General features: G+C 54.1%; 1 protein-coding gene across 2 annotated transcripts in view; it reads right to left on the bottom strand.

The window, feature by feature from the left end:
• The window catches only part of Zcchc14 (zinc finger CCHC-type containing 14), a 54,856-nt gene extending 38,965 nt beyond the window's left edge, over positions 1 to 15,891 (bottom strand). Inside the window, exons 1-3 of one of the 2 annotated variants that reach the window (XM_029567109.1) lie at positions 15,693 to 15,891; positions 15,195 to 15,492; positions 15,026 to 15,117 (exon numbers count right to left, since the gene is read on the bottom strand). In XM_029567109.1, the coding sequence (XP_029422969.1) occupies positions 15,026 to 15,117; positions 15,195 to 15,492; positions 15,693 to 15,887 (585 nt within the window). In that variant the 5' untranslated portion in view covers positions 15,888 to 15,891. Of the gene's footprint in view, positions 1 to 15,025; positions 15,118 to 15,194; positions 15,641 to 15,692 lie in introns of both variants that reach the window. The other variant, XM_029567110.1, reaches the window with a different exon arrangement.
• Between the last annotated feature and the right edge of the window lie 6 nt (positions 15,892 to 15,897).

Raw genomic sequence — 15,897 nt, 5'->3', positions numbered from 1 at the left:
AAACCGGATGGCACAGGGACCCCAGACGACATGTGGCTCGAGCCGGTACCACTCTCGGCAGTACAGGGGAGGTGTGCTCGTGTGGAGATGGCTGACATAAGGAACCCCCCCCCACACACACACACAAATATCATTACAGCGAATATCCTGGCCAGGAGTATGTTTCTTTAACAAATTGGGGGAAAGGGCTTGCTACCCTGCCCAGGCCAGTCTCCAACCCCGTTGGGCTCAGGCTCCCCGGTAGCTGGGACCACAGGTGTGTAAATGAGCCTGGCTTCGAAGCATGTTTCCATCTTGGTGTTTTCTGTGAGAAACTGGCCAAGCCACAGTAAACAGACCGTCACCACCTGATTCCTGGTATCAGGCTCATTTCCTAAAATGGACTCTCCACAAGTCAGCATACTCCACCACCACCGCTGTGGCCTAAAACATGCGTGCCCACTACCACGGCACACCCTGCCAAAGCGCTGCCACTACTCTGGGTGGGCGGCAACTGGGCCAACCCTCCTGCAAGCTCAACAGCACCACAGGCGACACTGAGCCTTGGACAGGAAAGGCATCGGGTGGGCATACCATCCAGTGGGCTGTGCCCTGTGCTCATCAGGAGGGCAGAGGGAACCCACAGGCTGACAGGTTGGCAATCCAGGGTGCAGAGTCCCAGTGGAGCAACAACAGACGACACTGGCTGCACAGAGCCTCCCTCCTTCCAGGAGAGACACCCAGGCCTGCCCACGAGCTACACCATGTCTCAGGGCTCTGGCTGCACAGAAAAGTGGCACGCCCCAGGCACTTTGCATGGCAACTAGAATTGCTAGAGGGAGATTGCAGTGGATCAGGGGCCAGAAGAGGGATGTGCGCCCAGCCAACCAGAGCAGCCAACCAGAGCATCCCTCGTCTCCAGAACTCAACTCCGAGTTCCCATGGTGTCTCCCTAGCAGAATCCAAGAAACAACCACAATCACCAGACACGAGGGAAATAAGAACAGGCCCCGGCAAAGACCCAAGCAGGCGGGAGCTACTGGTCAGAGCAGGAGGCAAACCACTGGATGGGCCACGTGGCAGGCTGGTGCAGCAGACGCGGATTGGAAGATGGAGCCACAGAAGGCCCATCAGCAGAGCAGAGAAGGCTCTGAGAGGAGGTCCGTGAGGGACAGCCAGGAGGAAGCACGCTACACTGCAGCTCACAGGAGATGGGCACAGACAGGAAGATGAGGCTGACAGCCCCCATTCAGTGGAAGGCAAAAATTCATAGCCCCAGACCATTCAGCGAACACAGACACATCAGCCTGAGACTCAGAGCAGACACAATCATATGCCAAAGCCCAGGTTGGCACAGGGGCCAGAGTGGAACTTCTCCACAGCTTCAAAGTGCCAGGATAAAACCTGCCAACCAAGAGTCCTAAACCCAGTGACAATATTCTCTGCCCTGGGGGCAAAAGTAAAGCCAGCACATGCTGTGACACAAGAGAACGTGGCAGCAGGCTGGGTCTCGGTGAGGAGAAAATGCTAATGCTGAGCGAACACAAAAGACTCCTTCACTCACACAGGCTCACTCACTGACTTGAGACAAGGCTTGCTCGTGTAGCTCAAGCTGGCCTCGAACTTGTGGTCCTTCTGCCTCAGCCTTCCAAATGCCACATATGTCACCACCTCTGGCCTATGTGTGTGGTGTGCACTGAGCTTTTTTTCTGATTGAAAAAAAAAAAAAGCATCTCCACACTGTACCAGGAGCCTCTCCTCTGCTGCTGGCTCAGGAGCCCCAGTGAGGACGGAAACATCACAGCACATTCCGCAAGCCCAAAGCCAGCCATGAAAACGCCACGGTAGCAAAGGGAGCCAGGAGGGAAGTGGACTTCCACAACGCGTAAAGAAGCCAGCAGAGCACAGGGGCCGACGAGGGGGAAAGGACAGAGGAAAGGAGGCCAGAGGTAGGCATGTGTCCCGATGGAGGCAAGGGTCCAAGGCCTCGCACATCTGCAAACTCAAAAGCTAGAACACACGTGACACACAGGCCAGGGAAGGTCCACATGTTGCAGGGAGTGAAGTCTGCTTTGAATTGAATTGGCGAATGACCAAAGGCTTGGGGCAATCACAGGTGGTTCACAAGCCAGAGTCCTGCAGTGGCCCGAGCCGAGCCGTCAGAGTGGCCCTCCCACCTCCTCTACAGGCTCTGGAGCTCCACCCTTCCCATCTCACCAGGGTGGCACTTCTCACAGTGAATTCAAACAACCACCACAACTTCCACAACTTTGGCTTCACATAATAAAAACAGCCTCTGGGGACAATCACCTTTTCAGACTGCTGAGGCCTAACTCTGCTTCCTGGGTGCACTGAGCAGTGCTCAGCTTGCGGGGGTGGGGGGTGGGCACTACCACCATCCTCCCTCCTCTCCCCTCACAATTTATTCATTTGTTTTGTTGGTCTTTTTGAGACAGGGTCTCCCTGTAGCCCCAGCTGTCCTTGAACTCACAGAGATCCACCTGCCTCTGCCTCCGCCCAGCTTCCCCTCACAATTTATAATACCCCCTAAGGAAAGCCAGGGAGCAGACCCTCCCCATCCACTCGTGGGGGCTCCTGCCCGTGCCCGTCTTCACAATGCTGATCCCACTCCACATGCTCTCAGAAGAGCTGCCCTCGCAGTGTGCCACTCCTGTAGACCTTCAGCACCCGCATGGAAGCCTCTACCCCCATCCCGAGGAGCCTCCAGTGGGCCAGGTGGGACACACAACACCAGGCCTCCCATGGCGGCTGCACAGCACCTGCAAACGCCCCTCCACTCTACCGGCCCAAACCTGTCACGTCCAGAAGTGATGAAGTCTCCCCCACTGCACTGTGGTGCATCTAAGGCTCCCACACGTACATGCTGCAGTTATGCTGTGAGTCAGTATGAGACCAAGGATACGCTAACTCAGACTTTCACCTGAGTCTCAGGTAGTTGGGAAACCACTCCACAGTTCTCCCTTCTCCTGATGGAGCTGGAGTCACTGTCAGAGTCAGGAGAGGTAGGCCAGCCTTCACTGGGGAGGTTCCCGTCCTCGCCACCCCTTGCTGCAATCCAGACTTACGAGACCATTAAAAGAACACAACACACACAAGCCTCTCTCTGGACTGGACTAACGTTACTCTGCAAGGATGACTCAGGGCCCTGGAGCGCCACAGAGCAGCAGAGCCACGTGTCCCACACCTCTGTGTCCTCTCCGCTCAGCACACTTGTTCAGACCCTAAGGGTCCCAAGTGCTGGAAGAGCCGAAGGCATAAAGCCAAGCACCATGCCACAGCTTGCAGCTTTCTTCCGGCAGCAGCTTTGTGAAAGACAAAGCCAAAGGAGCAGAGGGTGAATCCGCCAGGAACAGCCCACAACACACAAGAGAGAAAAACAGACTCGGCCATGGCCACCAAGACGTGTTGGGGAAATGCCTGCACCACAAGCTGGCCACAAGCACCGGCCCCTCCTCCCACTGGCTGCTCCTTGGAGCCAGCAGTGCAGGGATGCTGGCAATGCCATCTTTGCTCCAGGGAGTAAATCTGAAGACAGAAATGCAAGGACATCTGTGATCATACAGGGCAGAGTCTCTAAGAATGCCATGCAAAGATACATGTGTGAGTCACGAAGTGGACACCGGGGCAGCCGCACGTGCAGAGGCTCCCGTCCAGGGAGTCTACGGAACAAGAGGAACCTCAGTACAAACGGATATACGGAGACAGGCATGCCATGCTGAGCAGTGTGCCAGGCGGGGCACCCACGGCACCTTCTCAAGACTGTAGATACATCAGGGTACCCTCTGCTAGAAACCAGCCCTGGGGCAAGGTTACAAGCTGGGCACACCACTGTGGTCTCTAAGCAGAGTTAAGGCAGCAAACGTTCTGATTTAATCAAAAATAAAATCAAAGCTGGGTATGGTGACACATGCCTTTGATCCCAATCCTCAGGAGGCAGAGGTAGGCAGATCTCTGTGAGTTCAAGGCCAGCCTGGTCTACACAGTGAATTCCAGGTCAACTGAGACCACGGGGAGACCCGTCTCAAAAAGACAAAATAAATAATAAAATAAAATCAAGCAGCTTTAAAGTTGTTTCTTGTCCAGATTGAACAATGGCATGAGCTTGCCAAGAAATGCACCATATGTGCCATAGACACCTCCAGGGTGAACCATGTGGCATGTGCCCCTGTGCACCATCCACGTCCCCAATGCGCCATATATGTGCCATAGACACACATCCCAGTGTGTACCATGTGCCCGTGTACCATCCATGTCCCCAACGCACCACATACACACACATTTGCCATGCCTCTGTCCCCAGGCAAGTATTGTGGGAAGTCGGGTAGAAGGGTGGACACAGGCAGGGGCACTGACTGGGCAGTGTCAGTAAAGTAAGACGTGTGACACAGAGGGCCTGGATCTCCAGCATGGGGCCAGAGCAGAGCAGGTCAGATATCAGCTCACCTTGGCACAGGCTGAGTGACCTGGTACCCTCCACATGGAGCTCCAGGTCTGGTTGGGCACATAAGATCTGGGGGTTTATCAATGAGACTGGCAAAACGGAGAGCAAAAACACCCAAGTTATGTACGCAGAAAAAGAAAAAAAGAGAGTGGTCCGAACGCCACACAACCAAAGCACAGGGCAGCAAGAAAAACAAGCAGCGGCGTCACAGCACTAACCACAGCCCAGCCAGCCACACCCCACCCTACCAGTCAGCACATGGGGAGACGCTCAGCAGCCATGTTTGTTCACAACCAAAACCAGAAAGCCTTCATCCCCTAGGCAAGGAAGGAAGGGCCAGGAGGAAGAGTTCACCCAGGGAGAGACATCTCGGGAGGCTGAGGTAGGTGGATTCAGAGTTTCAGGCCAGCCTGGGCTAGAGTGAGCCTCCAACCCAAGGTAATCAACGGATTAAAAATCTAACAGTGCTCTCCGACCCGCAGGCCTCTCTCTCCAGGGGCTTATACTGAGTTCAATATTGCATAACTGTATTAATTCAACTGTGAACCTAGAAACTTCACCCACTTGTGAAAGAGATGTACTCTTGCTCTGGAGTGTGTTACTGAGTATGTTAAAGCTGTAGTGAAATGCTTCTTCTAATCATGTAGTTATTAAAAAGTTTTTAAAAATAATGATTTAAAAAAAAACCTAACAGCTACTGAGCGGCAAGAGCAGCTGCACTGGAGGGTCGTGGGCGAGCGGCTGCACTGGAGGGTCGTGGGCAGGCAGCACTGCGGCACGCAGGCTGGCATCTGGGAAGCATCAAGCAGCCTTGTGCTTCACCCAAATTGATTCCAGATGGGTCAATTCAGTAGACAAGGGACTACACCAGCTCTGGCCAGAAGATGCAGGGGAGTATCTTCATCATGCATGGCACATCATGACCAACATGCATGAGTCACGTATGTATATACCATCTACAATGCGTGTGATCTGCAATGAATTTCTACTTAGGCCATAAAACCCACAAGTCATGCATGACAACACACAAAGCTGTACGGAAAGTCAAAGACAACTGGAAGGTAACACCTCTCCTAGAGATGATGGCCTCCAAAGAACAGACTCCACAACACAAAGGCCCATGACCTGCTGGGGACAAGCAGGAGACACGGGGGCTTATCAGCAATCAGTCAAGTGGTTACCAGAAAACTGTACAGCGCCTGGAAAGGACTGAATGGGATCTTCCTCCTCTCTGAATCTCAGAATGTCAGATTTTTTTTTTTTAGACAGGGTCTTCCCAGTTGGCCTAGAATTCAGTATGTAGACCAGACTGGCCTTGAACTCACAGAAATCTGCCTGCTTCTGCCTCCCAAGTGCTGGAATTAAAGGCATGCACCACTACAGCTGGCTATTTGTTTTCTGCTTTTAAATTTTTATTTTATTTTATTTATTATTTTATGCGTATGTGTGTATTGCCTGCACGTAGGTAAGTGCACCCGTGTCATGCAATACCCTTGGAAGTCAGAGAGGCAGTCGGATCCCCTGGAACTGGAGTTATGGACAGTTGTTAGCTGCCATGTGGGTGCTGGGATTCGAGCCTGGGTCTTCTGCAAGAAGTAAGCTATCTCAACAGCCCCTTTTAAATTTTTTTTTAATGTATATAAGTGTTTGCCTGCATGTATGTGAACCGTGTGTATGCAGTTCCTGTGGAGGCTAGAAGAAGGCATCAGATCCATGGAACTGGAGTTACAGATGATTGTGAGCTCCCATGTGGGTGCTGGAAGCTGCCTCTCTGCAAGAGCAGCAAGTGCTCTTAACCCTGAGCCATCTCTCCAGCCCCTGGATGCAGAGTTTTAAACGACACATCTTGACAAAAGGCAGGACAAGAGCTCGGAACACTCTACCCCTCCACCTCCAGATGTCCAGACCTCTACCCTGCAGGAACCTGCAAGTGCTCAGCAAAACATGTCACCAGGGAGGTGCGGTGTGCTCGTGGCAGGTAGGGTACGGCCGGGTGTACAAGAGCAAGGTGAACAGAGGGCCATCCACAGGCCCTGTTCAGTCACACCCACACTGAGGCCACAGGACTAATGCTGACAAGACGGCCAGGAAGAGGCCAGGGATCGATGTCCTGTAGAGGAAACATCTGTGTTTACAAATACAGCCTCTCTTCAAAGTTCTAGAAAGAACTGATACCGACAAAGAGGACTAGGTGGGGAGAAGGCAAAACCTGCGTTTTGTTGTTTTTTTTTTTTTTAAATTTTATGCACATGAATGTTTTTGCCTGCATGTATGTAGCGCACCCATGTTGTGCAGTGCCCACAGAAGTCAGAAGAGGAAATCAGATCCCCTGGAACTGAAGTTATGGATGGTTGTTAGCGACCATGTGGGTGCTGAGAATAGAACCCAGGTCCTCTCCAAGAGCAGCCAGTCCTCTTGACCGCTGAGCCACCTCTCCAGCCCCATCTTTTGGTTTTTGAGGCACAGTCTTTCTCGTGCAGCCCTTGTGTCCACCTCTAGAATGCTGGATGTCAGGTTCACGACAAGCACCTTTAATGAAAAACTAAAGTGGTCCACCCCAGGGAGAGGAAGGCAGCACAACCTGGCTTCTAAAACACCCACTTGTCCCTCCCCACTATCCCTGGGGTGGGGCCTTTTCATCCAGGACCATTTTGTGTCATTTCAGCTGATCGCCTCTGGTTATACAACATCCTTACAACCTTTGTGTTTTCTTTGTTTTCAGGAAGCATCTCTCTGTATCTCCAGCTCGCCTCCATTTAACAGAGACCTGACTACCTCTGCCTCCAAAGCGCTGCTACCACACCCGGCTTTTAAAACTTTGCTTAATTTGGGGGCTGGAAAGATGGCTCGGTGGTTAAGAATACTGGCTGCTCATGCAGAGCACATGGGTTTGAATCCCAGCACCCACACGGCAGCTAACAATCATCTGTAACTCCAGTCCCAGGGGATTCAACGCCCTCTTCTGACCTCCCTGGGCATTGCACAACACAGGTGCACTTATATATGCAGCCAATACACTCATACACATGAAATAAAAATAAATTTTTTTTAATAGCCGGACGTGGTAGCACACTTTTAATCCCAGCACTCAGGAGACAGAGCAGGCGGATCTCTGTGAATTTGAGGCCAGTCTGGTCTACATAGCAAGTTCCAGACCAGCTGGGGCTACAGGGAGACCCTGTCTCAAAGACTGAAAAAACAAAAAAACAAACAAACACAAATTTTGAAAAACTTTCCTTCACATCTACAATGCAACTTCTACACTAAGCTCACAGAAGATAAACAAGGGGTGACGAGAACACTAGCACATCCCTCAGTTCTCATCAACGAAGCTCCCTCATGCAACAGACGGCCAGGAACACAAAAGGCCACAAATGGCCAAACGCAGAGTAAGAGTCTGCAGAGTGTGGGTCCCTGACAGGACTCCTCTACTGAATCCCCCCACCCAGGGCTCAGGGACCACTGTGGAAGAGGGGGCGGAAAGATCGTAAGAGCCAGGGAGGAGGTGCAGGACCATACGGAATAGTCCTACAGACTCCTGGGACCCTTCTCATTCGAACCTATAGCGATGGTGTCAGCATGCAGAAGACCCATGCAAACTGAGGCAGAAAAAACCCAGCACAGAACTGGAAATGGACAGCAGGCCTCAGTCTTAGACGAAGAATTACTGGCAGCTGATTACTGCTGGGTGAGGAAGGGCTGATCTTAAAGGGACAGATTCCGGATATGATCTTAAAGGGACGGGACTCTAGATTCCAGTGGATGAACTTGCACTGATGGATATCTGGGGACACTAACTTGACATGCGAGGCCTTAACACAAACGACAGAATGTATGAACTCCAGTGGGGGGGCGAGGGGACCAATGGGGAAGGGGGTATAAAGATGATTAAGATGTTCTGAGGGCTGGAGAGTTGGCTCAGCAGTTAAGAGCACTGACTGCTCTTGCGGAGGACCCGGGTTCATTTCCCAGCACCCACATGGAGGCTACGAACCGTCCTTTACTCCAGTTCTAGGGGAATCTGAAGCCCTCTTCTGACCTCTGTGGCATTGCATGATGGGGTGCACTCATATACGTGCAGGCAATACACTCATACACGTAAAATAAAATAAAATATTAAATAAAAGAAACAACTAAATTCTCAGCAATAAAAACCCTGTTGCTGAAGAAATGAGATGCCAGAGGGAGGGAGGAGGCAGCGTGACTGAACAGCACAGGAGGGCAGCAGGAAGACCTGCCCCGGTTCACACCTGGTACAGGGTGTATGAACACATCCAGATGAACACAGCAGTGTCCAGAGGAAAGAGGCCAACTTCACGGAGCCTCCAAAGGATGGCGACATGGCCAGCCTTGGTTAAAAGGCCAATGAGCTTGCTCACGGGCCACTGAGAAACAGTGAAGTCAAAGGTTGATGAGGGGGAGGGAGACAGGAAGTGGCAAAGTTCAGACATCTGACCCTGTCTCCCTGAGGAGACAGGCTAAGACCAGAACAGAGATGTGTCCCAGGCAGAGGAGACAGGGACATCAAGGCCAGGCCAGGACAGGCTGGAAAAATCTTCAAACACCAGGGACTCCTACAGGCCTGAACCTTCACACTGGGGGCCAAGAAGCATGTGGAGAGGGAGAGGGAGCTGGCCAGCCCCGGCTCCTCCACACTCTGGCCATGTACTTTGCAGGGTGTTAGATCAACCTGCAAGGCAACGTTTGGCCTGTCTTGGCCTCACTTTGAACAACTTCAGGCCTTCCAACCCACAACAACATATGCTTTGTTAGTTCTTGATGATCTCTTTACTTGCTTTGAGACAAGAACTCACTATGTAGCACAGGTTAGCCTCAAACTCATGGCACGCCTCCTGCCCCAGTGTGACAGTTAATAGGCATCTCTTGCTTTCAGCAGGCCATGTCTCTACAATGTGCCTTCTTCTACACCGAACCACCCGCGGCCTTGCTAACACTGGCTCTGAAGCACAGAAGAAACGCTAAGGTCTCAAGTCAGCCTGCAGCAACCTTACGCCTGCCTTCACCCCAGATGGACACCAGCTCAAGTTCTCAGAGGGGGAAGGCTCTTCTGCAGTCTCACTTTGCTAAGGGAGGGGGTGGCCTAACATACAAACTTTTTCCCAGGCAAAAATAACTTAGAAAAATTTACTGTAAGCGGGGCGTGGCATACACCTTTAATCCCAGGAGGCAGAGGCAGATGGATGTCTGTGAGAATGAGGTCAGCCTGGCCTATGCAGTGAGTTCCAGGTCAGATGGGGTTACAGGGAGACACTCTCTCAAAAGCAAACAGAAAATTTACTGTGATCTACCCAGTCTCTAAGGAGCCAGCAGCCATCCAGCCAGCACACAGCACAGCTGCAGGGCACCTTCTAGCACACGGGCTAGACATTCCGCACATCTCCCAACACAAAGGCAATGCTGAGGCAGAAAGGGCAGGATGCAGCTTCAGAAACAGCAGCAGGACACAGTGCTGTCTGACCTGGTCATTCGATACCTGTACACACGAGGCCACCAAGTGTCCAGGTTCAGCAGCATGATGCTACAGCACACAGCACATGATGGGGTTCACACTGTGAGCGAGGCGCACGGCTGGCCAATGTGAAGTCAGCAGCCTCAGCAAAACTTGAGGGCAAAGACAGCCATTAAAGTGCCACCCAGCTGGCTTTGCATTCTCTAGCAACACTCAGGCTACAACTGCAAGGCCTGCTGCAGCATCCGCCAGTGATCAGCAGGTATGTCACCAAAAAGGCAGGGACACCACCTCACACCTTAGAGCCAGAGTGGTCGCTTAGCTATGTTGGGGTGCTCTCACCTGACAGAAACACAGCATGCACGGACAAGTCCCCTGCAGGGACCCAGGTCCAGGAGCAGAGGTCCAGTTGCCCTGGGACAAATACAAACAGCACCCTCCGTCCCAGCACCTCCTAAAGCCAGGTCTACATTCGAGCTGCTGCAGGCCGTGTCTGCTCTGCCTTCTGTGAGTTGCTGGTGGCTTTCCACAGAGCAAGGGCTGGGGTTAAAGGGTTAAAGGAGAGATGAAGCGAGGCCGTCTACAGGACAAGCTTCCCCAAAGCCTGACCTCTGCACTGCAGTGACTTGGGAGGGCTCACCATAGACAAGAAGCCAAGGCAAGTCCTCACTTACCTTGGGCGAGATCCCTAGCAGGTCTACTCCCACAGCTGGTGTGACTTCAGTTTCCTTGGGCTCACCCTAGGGCACACGTGGTCACCACTGTGCTGGACAGCTCCTGAACGGCACCAGGGGACACATCCAAAGCCTAGAGCCTCAACACACCCAGCACATCACTTCAAAGCACCAAGAAAAGTCGCCCCCAGCTGGATATGGTGACGCAGGCCTTTAGTCCCAGCACTCGGGAGGCAGAGGCAGGTGGATCTCTTGTGAGTTCCAGGCCAGCCTGGTCTACATAGTGAGTTCCAGGACAGCTGGGGCTACAGGGAGACCCTGTCTCAAAAGACAAAAAAAAAAAAAAAAGAAAAAGAAAAGTCACCCCTTGGAAAAAGTTCCAGCTTCTAGAACACAGGCCACGAACACCTGGCTGTACACCTGTGGCAGGAACAACCCACAAGACATCTGCCCACCGTCTACTGCAGAGTGCTAGTCTGCCAGGCGGAAGCCTGTCCTGAGTGCCAGGCGGGAGCCTGTCCTGAGAATAAGGTCCCTTGGGACAGCCAAGCACTCACAGTGTCCAAGGACCGTGTATTGAATGCTGGGCAGTCAGGAGTTTACCACCAGGAGCAATCTCAGCTAAGCATCAATCCAAACCACCTGAGATAAACAAACTGTGGTCCAGCCAGGTGATGAATGACTATTACTCAGCCATAAAAATGAGCAAACTGCTGTGCACATGCTCACAAGAGGACCCTTAAAAATATGCCAAGTTAAAGAGCCCGGCACAAAAGGGCAACTCTGTGTGTTTCCGTTTACATGATATGAACAGAAAAGACAAATCCATGGAGACAGGGTGGACCATGGATGACTGTGTGGGGGCAAGAGGACCCATGTCTTTAAGGGCAGGGCAGGTGATCTCAAGTTCGGCAGAGACAATGGCTGTGACTGTGTAACACCCTGACCAGCACAACTCAGAGTAAGTACTCCCCTGAACCAGCCCCCACCACTGATACAGTGTACAAAGGTCTGCCCAGCCTGGCCTTGAATTCCAGGTCCTCTTGCCTCGGTCTCCTGAGTGCTAGCACCCCACACAGGCCCACACCCCACGCCTAGCCAAAGGTCTGGGGTTGAACTGTTCCCTAAGCCATGGCTTTCTATTTAAATAAAACAGTCAGGCAGGGGTGGGTCCAGGCCCCTGTCCTCACCTGAGCATCTAAGGGACAGTAAGCCTAGGCCCTGCAACCTGTCTTCCTCCTATCAGTTGCTAAATATAATGAAGCTTCCTTCTGCTGTAAACCACGCCTATTTAATACTCCCACACCTGTCACACCAGCACCCATGAGGCTGAGACAGGAGAATAGCAACTTCTAAGAAAGGAAGGAAGCTTGGGCAGTGAGACCTTGTCTCAAACAAACTGAACCCAGCACTTTTAAACTTTTAGAATTCCTCACACAATAGCATTTTTATATTTGTTTACTTATTATTTATTTATTTATTTATTTATTTTTGCCTCAGGAGACAGGGGTCTCCCTGTAGCCCCAGTTAGCCTGGATTCACTGTGGAGACCAGGCTGGCCTCAAACACACAAAGATTCACCTGCCTCTGCTTCCGGAGTGCTGGGATTAAAAGTATGCACCACCACGCCAGGCAACAATAGAATTTTTAAATTAAAAAAAAAAAAAAAGTGTGCTGGAGAAATGGCTCAGTGGCTAAGAGTACCAGCTGCTCTTGCAGAGGACCAGGGTTTGATTCCCAGCACCCACATGGTGGCTAACAACTGTAACTCCAGCTCCAAAGGAATCCAACGCCCTCTTCTGACCTCTGTGGGAACTACCATGGGTCCACTTACACTCATGCAGGCAATACACTCATATATATATCATTTTTAAAAATGTTTTAAAGTGAAGGTTTAGAGAAGTGACCAAAAATAGAGTTCTTCAGAAAGCACAGTTAAAAGAACTAAAAATTTAAACTGGACAAAGATGTCTAAAAGCAACCCCCATCTTCATTCCGAGAGAAACACAGTTTCACGTTGAGACCAGGAGCAACAGCTTAGAAAGGCTGTTCAGAGTCTGCCTCTCCTGGCACAGCCACCACAGGTCTCCACCACAGCTAAGCAGGCACTCAGGCTGGACTCCACCGGGGTCCCTTCTAAGCACACCATGGAACGTCAATTTCAGAGTAGCTAGGTGAGCTGAAGTCCCTTTGCCAGTGAAATCCAGTCGGTTTGGACATGGGCAGCCGAGGCCCAGGCTGCACTGCTCAACAAGAGCATGCATTACCAGGGTCAAGCAGCAGCACCCCCTCCAAAAGTGACCCCAAGAGTTGCAGGTCCACTGATGACTCAAAACTGCAAACGCTGCAAAGTTCATGGCAAGGCACAAATGTTTAGGGCAGACAAGGGACACACTTCTACAATGTGTTTAAAAAGCCAGCATGGCAGCCGGGCACGGTGGCTCACACCTTTAATCCCAGCACTTGGGAGGCAGAGGCAAGCAGATCTCTGCGAGTTCGAAGCCAGCCTGGTCTCCATGGTGAATCCAAGACAGCTGGAGCTACAGGGAGACCCTGTCTCAAAAAGACGGGGGGAGGGGGGGGGGGAGAAAGCAGCGTGGGAAGCCACACTGATGCAGCTGCCGGCTCATCCTTTTCACCCCTGGAGACCTGCAGCCCAGCGTTCCACTGCACAGACCCTGAAGACCAGGTCACACAGGTGCTGACTGGTGCTGCCTGGACACTAGATTACCCCATCAACTCCCAAGCAGCACACTTCTGCCTGGCACAGGCTCTTACAGGAACAGTGTGCTGGGGGTGGCAGGGGATGGTAGGGGCAGTGGCAGAACACCTGCCCAGCTGGCACAGCCCTCTAGGCTCCTTCTCCAGCACTGGGTGGATGGGAAAACCCAAGGTGCTTCTACTCTGAATTCACTGTCCTACCAAAGTCAGTCACCACCTTCTGCATAAAGCAGCACCCCTGAACCCACGAGAGCTCCCTTGAAAAGCGGTCCTGCTACAGCAGGGGTGAGGGGAGAAACAAGCTCGGACTCGGACAGGCTAACCGCAGGGGAGGGGACCACGGCCACCTAGACTCCAGACAGGTGACAGTGTGCTGGCGTCGGGGCTGCCCAGCACACAGCGGTCTTCTTGCTCCCAGCTCTTCCTGTTGACGCCTGCCTAGCGCAACAGGGAAGGGAGGTGGGAGCTGCACATGCAGAGAGGAAAGCCGCAGTCTCAGAAGCAAAATGTCACCAAAAAGATAAGGCACCATAGAAACCAACCCGCACCCCACAACCACTTCTTAGAGGAAGACATTAAAAAGGAGAAGCCACAACCGAAGTCTCAAAGAAAAGTAAAAGCAACGAGTACGTGCCAACCAGCACCGCCAGGCCAAGTGGTAGCAAAGTCAGAACTCAAAGGCACTGCCTGGGCGGGCAGGACAGGAGGGCCCAGGCTGCAGGACAGGGGCTGCAGTCCACCTGCCCAGGGTTTCCTGGAGCCCTCAACACCCACTCAAGCCAAGCCGCCTTTTTTCTCACAGCCAACGTCGTCCTGGGCTCCAGGGCTGTTAAAAGCTCTGCAAGGCCCAAAGGCCTTGGGTTGAGCACTCAAACACTCCGACAAAAGTTCGCGTTTCTGAGCTGCTGACCGCGCTGCCCTTCCGGCCCCAAAGGTGAGCGGTCATCCCTAAGTCATGCCATCCCGGTGAGCTGGGCTGCTCCCCTGGCGATCACCTGCGAGGGCGGCAGCGGCCTGGATGCACTCCGCAGCATGGATGCCCTCGGCAGCATGCACAGCCTGCACGGCGGCACACGCGTACACACGTCCGCGCACACAGCACTCCTGGCATGCACACGCGCGCCCGCGGACCCGCCACGACAAGCAAGCGCGCACGCACCGAAAGACACCTGTACGGGGCAGACAGGGCCAGGGCCGACCTGGGCCCAGGTTCTAGCGCCTTCTCAGAAGCGCCTCCCAGGTATAAACGCCAGACTGGCAAGAGCAAGGCGACGCAGGGCTGGACTGTCATCTGTCACTAAGAGCCAGATTGACAGGACAAAGGCCTTGTCGCGTCTCCGGCGTCGGATCCGACCCAGGACGCACAAAGGGACCGCGAACGAAGTGACGCGGGCCAGAGTCCCCCACCGGTCCCCTACCGAATCCCTACCAGGCCTCCCCACCGGGTCCCCTACTGGGTCCCCACCAGATCCACATCAGATCCCCTCACCGGTCCCCTACCGGATCCCCACCAGGTCCTCCACCAGGTCCCCCATCGGATCCCCACAGGTCCCCTACTGGGTCCCCACCAGATCCACATCAGATCCCTCCACCGGTCCCCTACCGGATGCCCACCAGGTTCCCCACCGGGTCCTTCCACCAGGTCCCCCATCGGATACCCCCCAGGTCCCCACCGGTCCTCTACCGGGTCCCGCCATCGCGTCGCGGGCGCGCGCTCACCTTGTGGCAGGCCGGGCAGGTGAGCACCGCACCGCCCGGCGCCGGTGCGCTCTTGCCCCCGGGCCCCCCGCCGCCGCCGCCGCCGCCGCCGCCCAGGCTGCCCCGGGTCTGCGGGAGCTCCCGCTCTTGCCCCCGGGCCCCCCGCCGCCGCCGCCGCCGCCGCCGCCGCTCAGGCTGCTCTGGATCTGCGTGAGCTCCTGGCGCAGCACCTGCTTCTGGTGGAAGCTGAAGGCCGGGTGGTTGGACGCCATGGTGAACAGCAGCAGGAACTCATCGCCCGTGCGGCCCTCGTTGAGCTGCAGTCCGTAGTTGTGGATGATGGAGTCGGTGTGCGTGAGCGTGCGGTACAGGACGCCCGCCGCCTCGCGCTGCTCCGAGCCCAGCAGCGCCAGCGACACCAGCAGCTTGCTGCGCACCACCTCGTCCGTCAGGTTGGTGAGGCTGCCCAGGTCGGCCGGGTTGTTGGCCTTGATCTCCGAGTCGCGCAGAGAGTGGTAGTCCTTGCGCGCCAGGTCCTCCAGGCACGAGCCGAGGAAGCGCAGCTCCAGCGGGATGCACAGGTCCAGCAGGCCGCACAGGAACTCCACGCGCTGCGGCGACGGCAGCTCGGAGAACCAGCGGTACACGCCGTCCCTCTGCAGCGGGCCGCGCTTCCCGGGTTGTTGGCCTTGATCTCCGAGTCGCGCAGAGAGTGGTAGTCCTTGCGCGCCAGGTCCTCCAGGCACGAGCCGAGGAAGCGCAGCTCCAGCGGGATGCACAGGTCCAGCAGGCCGCACAGGAACTCCACGCGCTGCGGCGACGGCAGCTCGGAGAACCAGCGGTACACGCCGTCCCTCTGCAGCGGGCCGCGCTTCTCCACCATGCTGCCGCCC

The sequence above is a fragment of the Nannospalax galili genome, unplaced genomic scaffold, assembly GCF_000622305.1.
Source record: "Nannospalax galili isolate Female #2095 unplaced genomic scaffold, S.galili_v1.0 scaffold459, whole genome shotgun sequence".
In the NCBI taxonomy this organism is placed as follows: domain Eukaryota; kingdom Metazoa; phylum Chordata; class Mammalia; order Rodentia; family Spalacidae; genus Nannospalax; species Nannospalax galili.
This window is presented reverse-complemented; position numbering and strand designations above follow the sequence as displayed.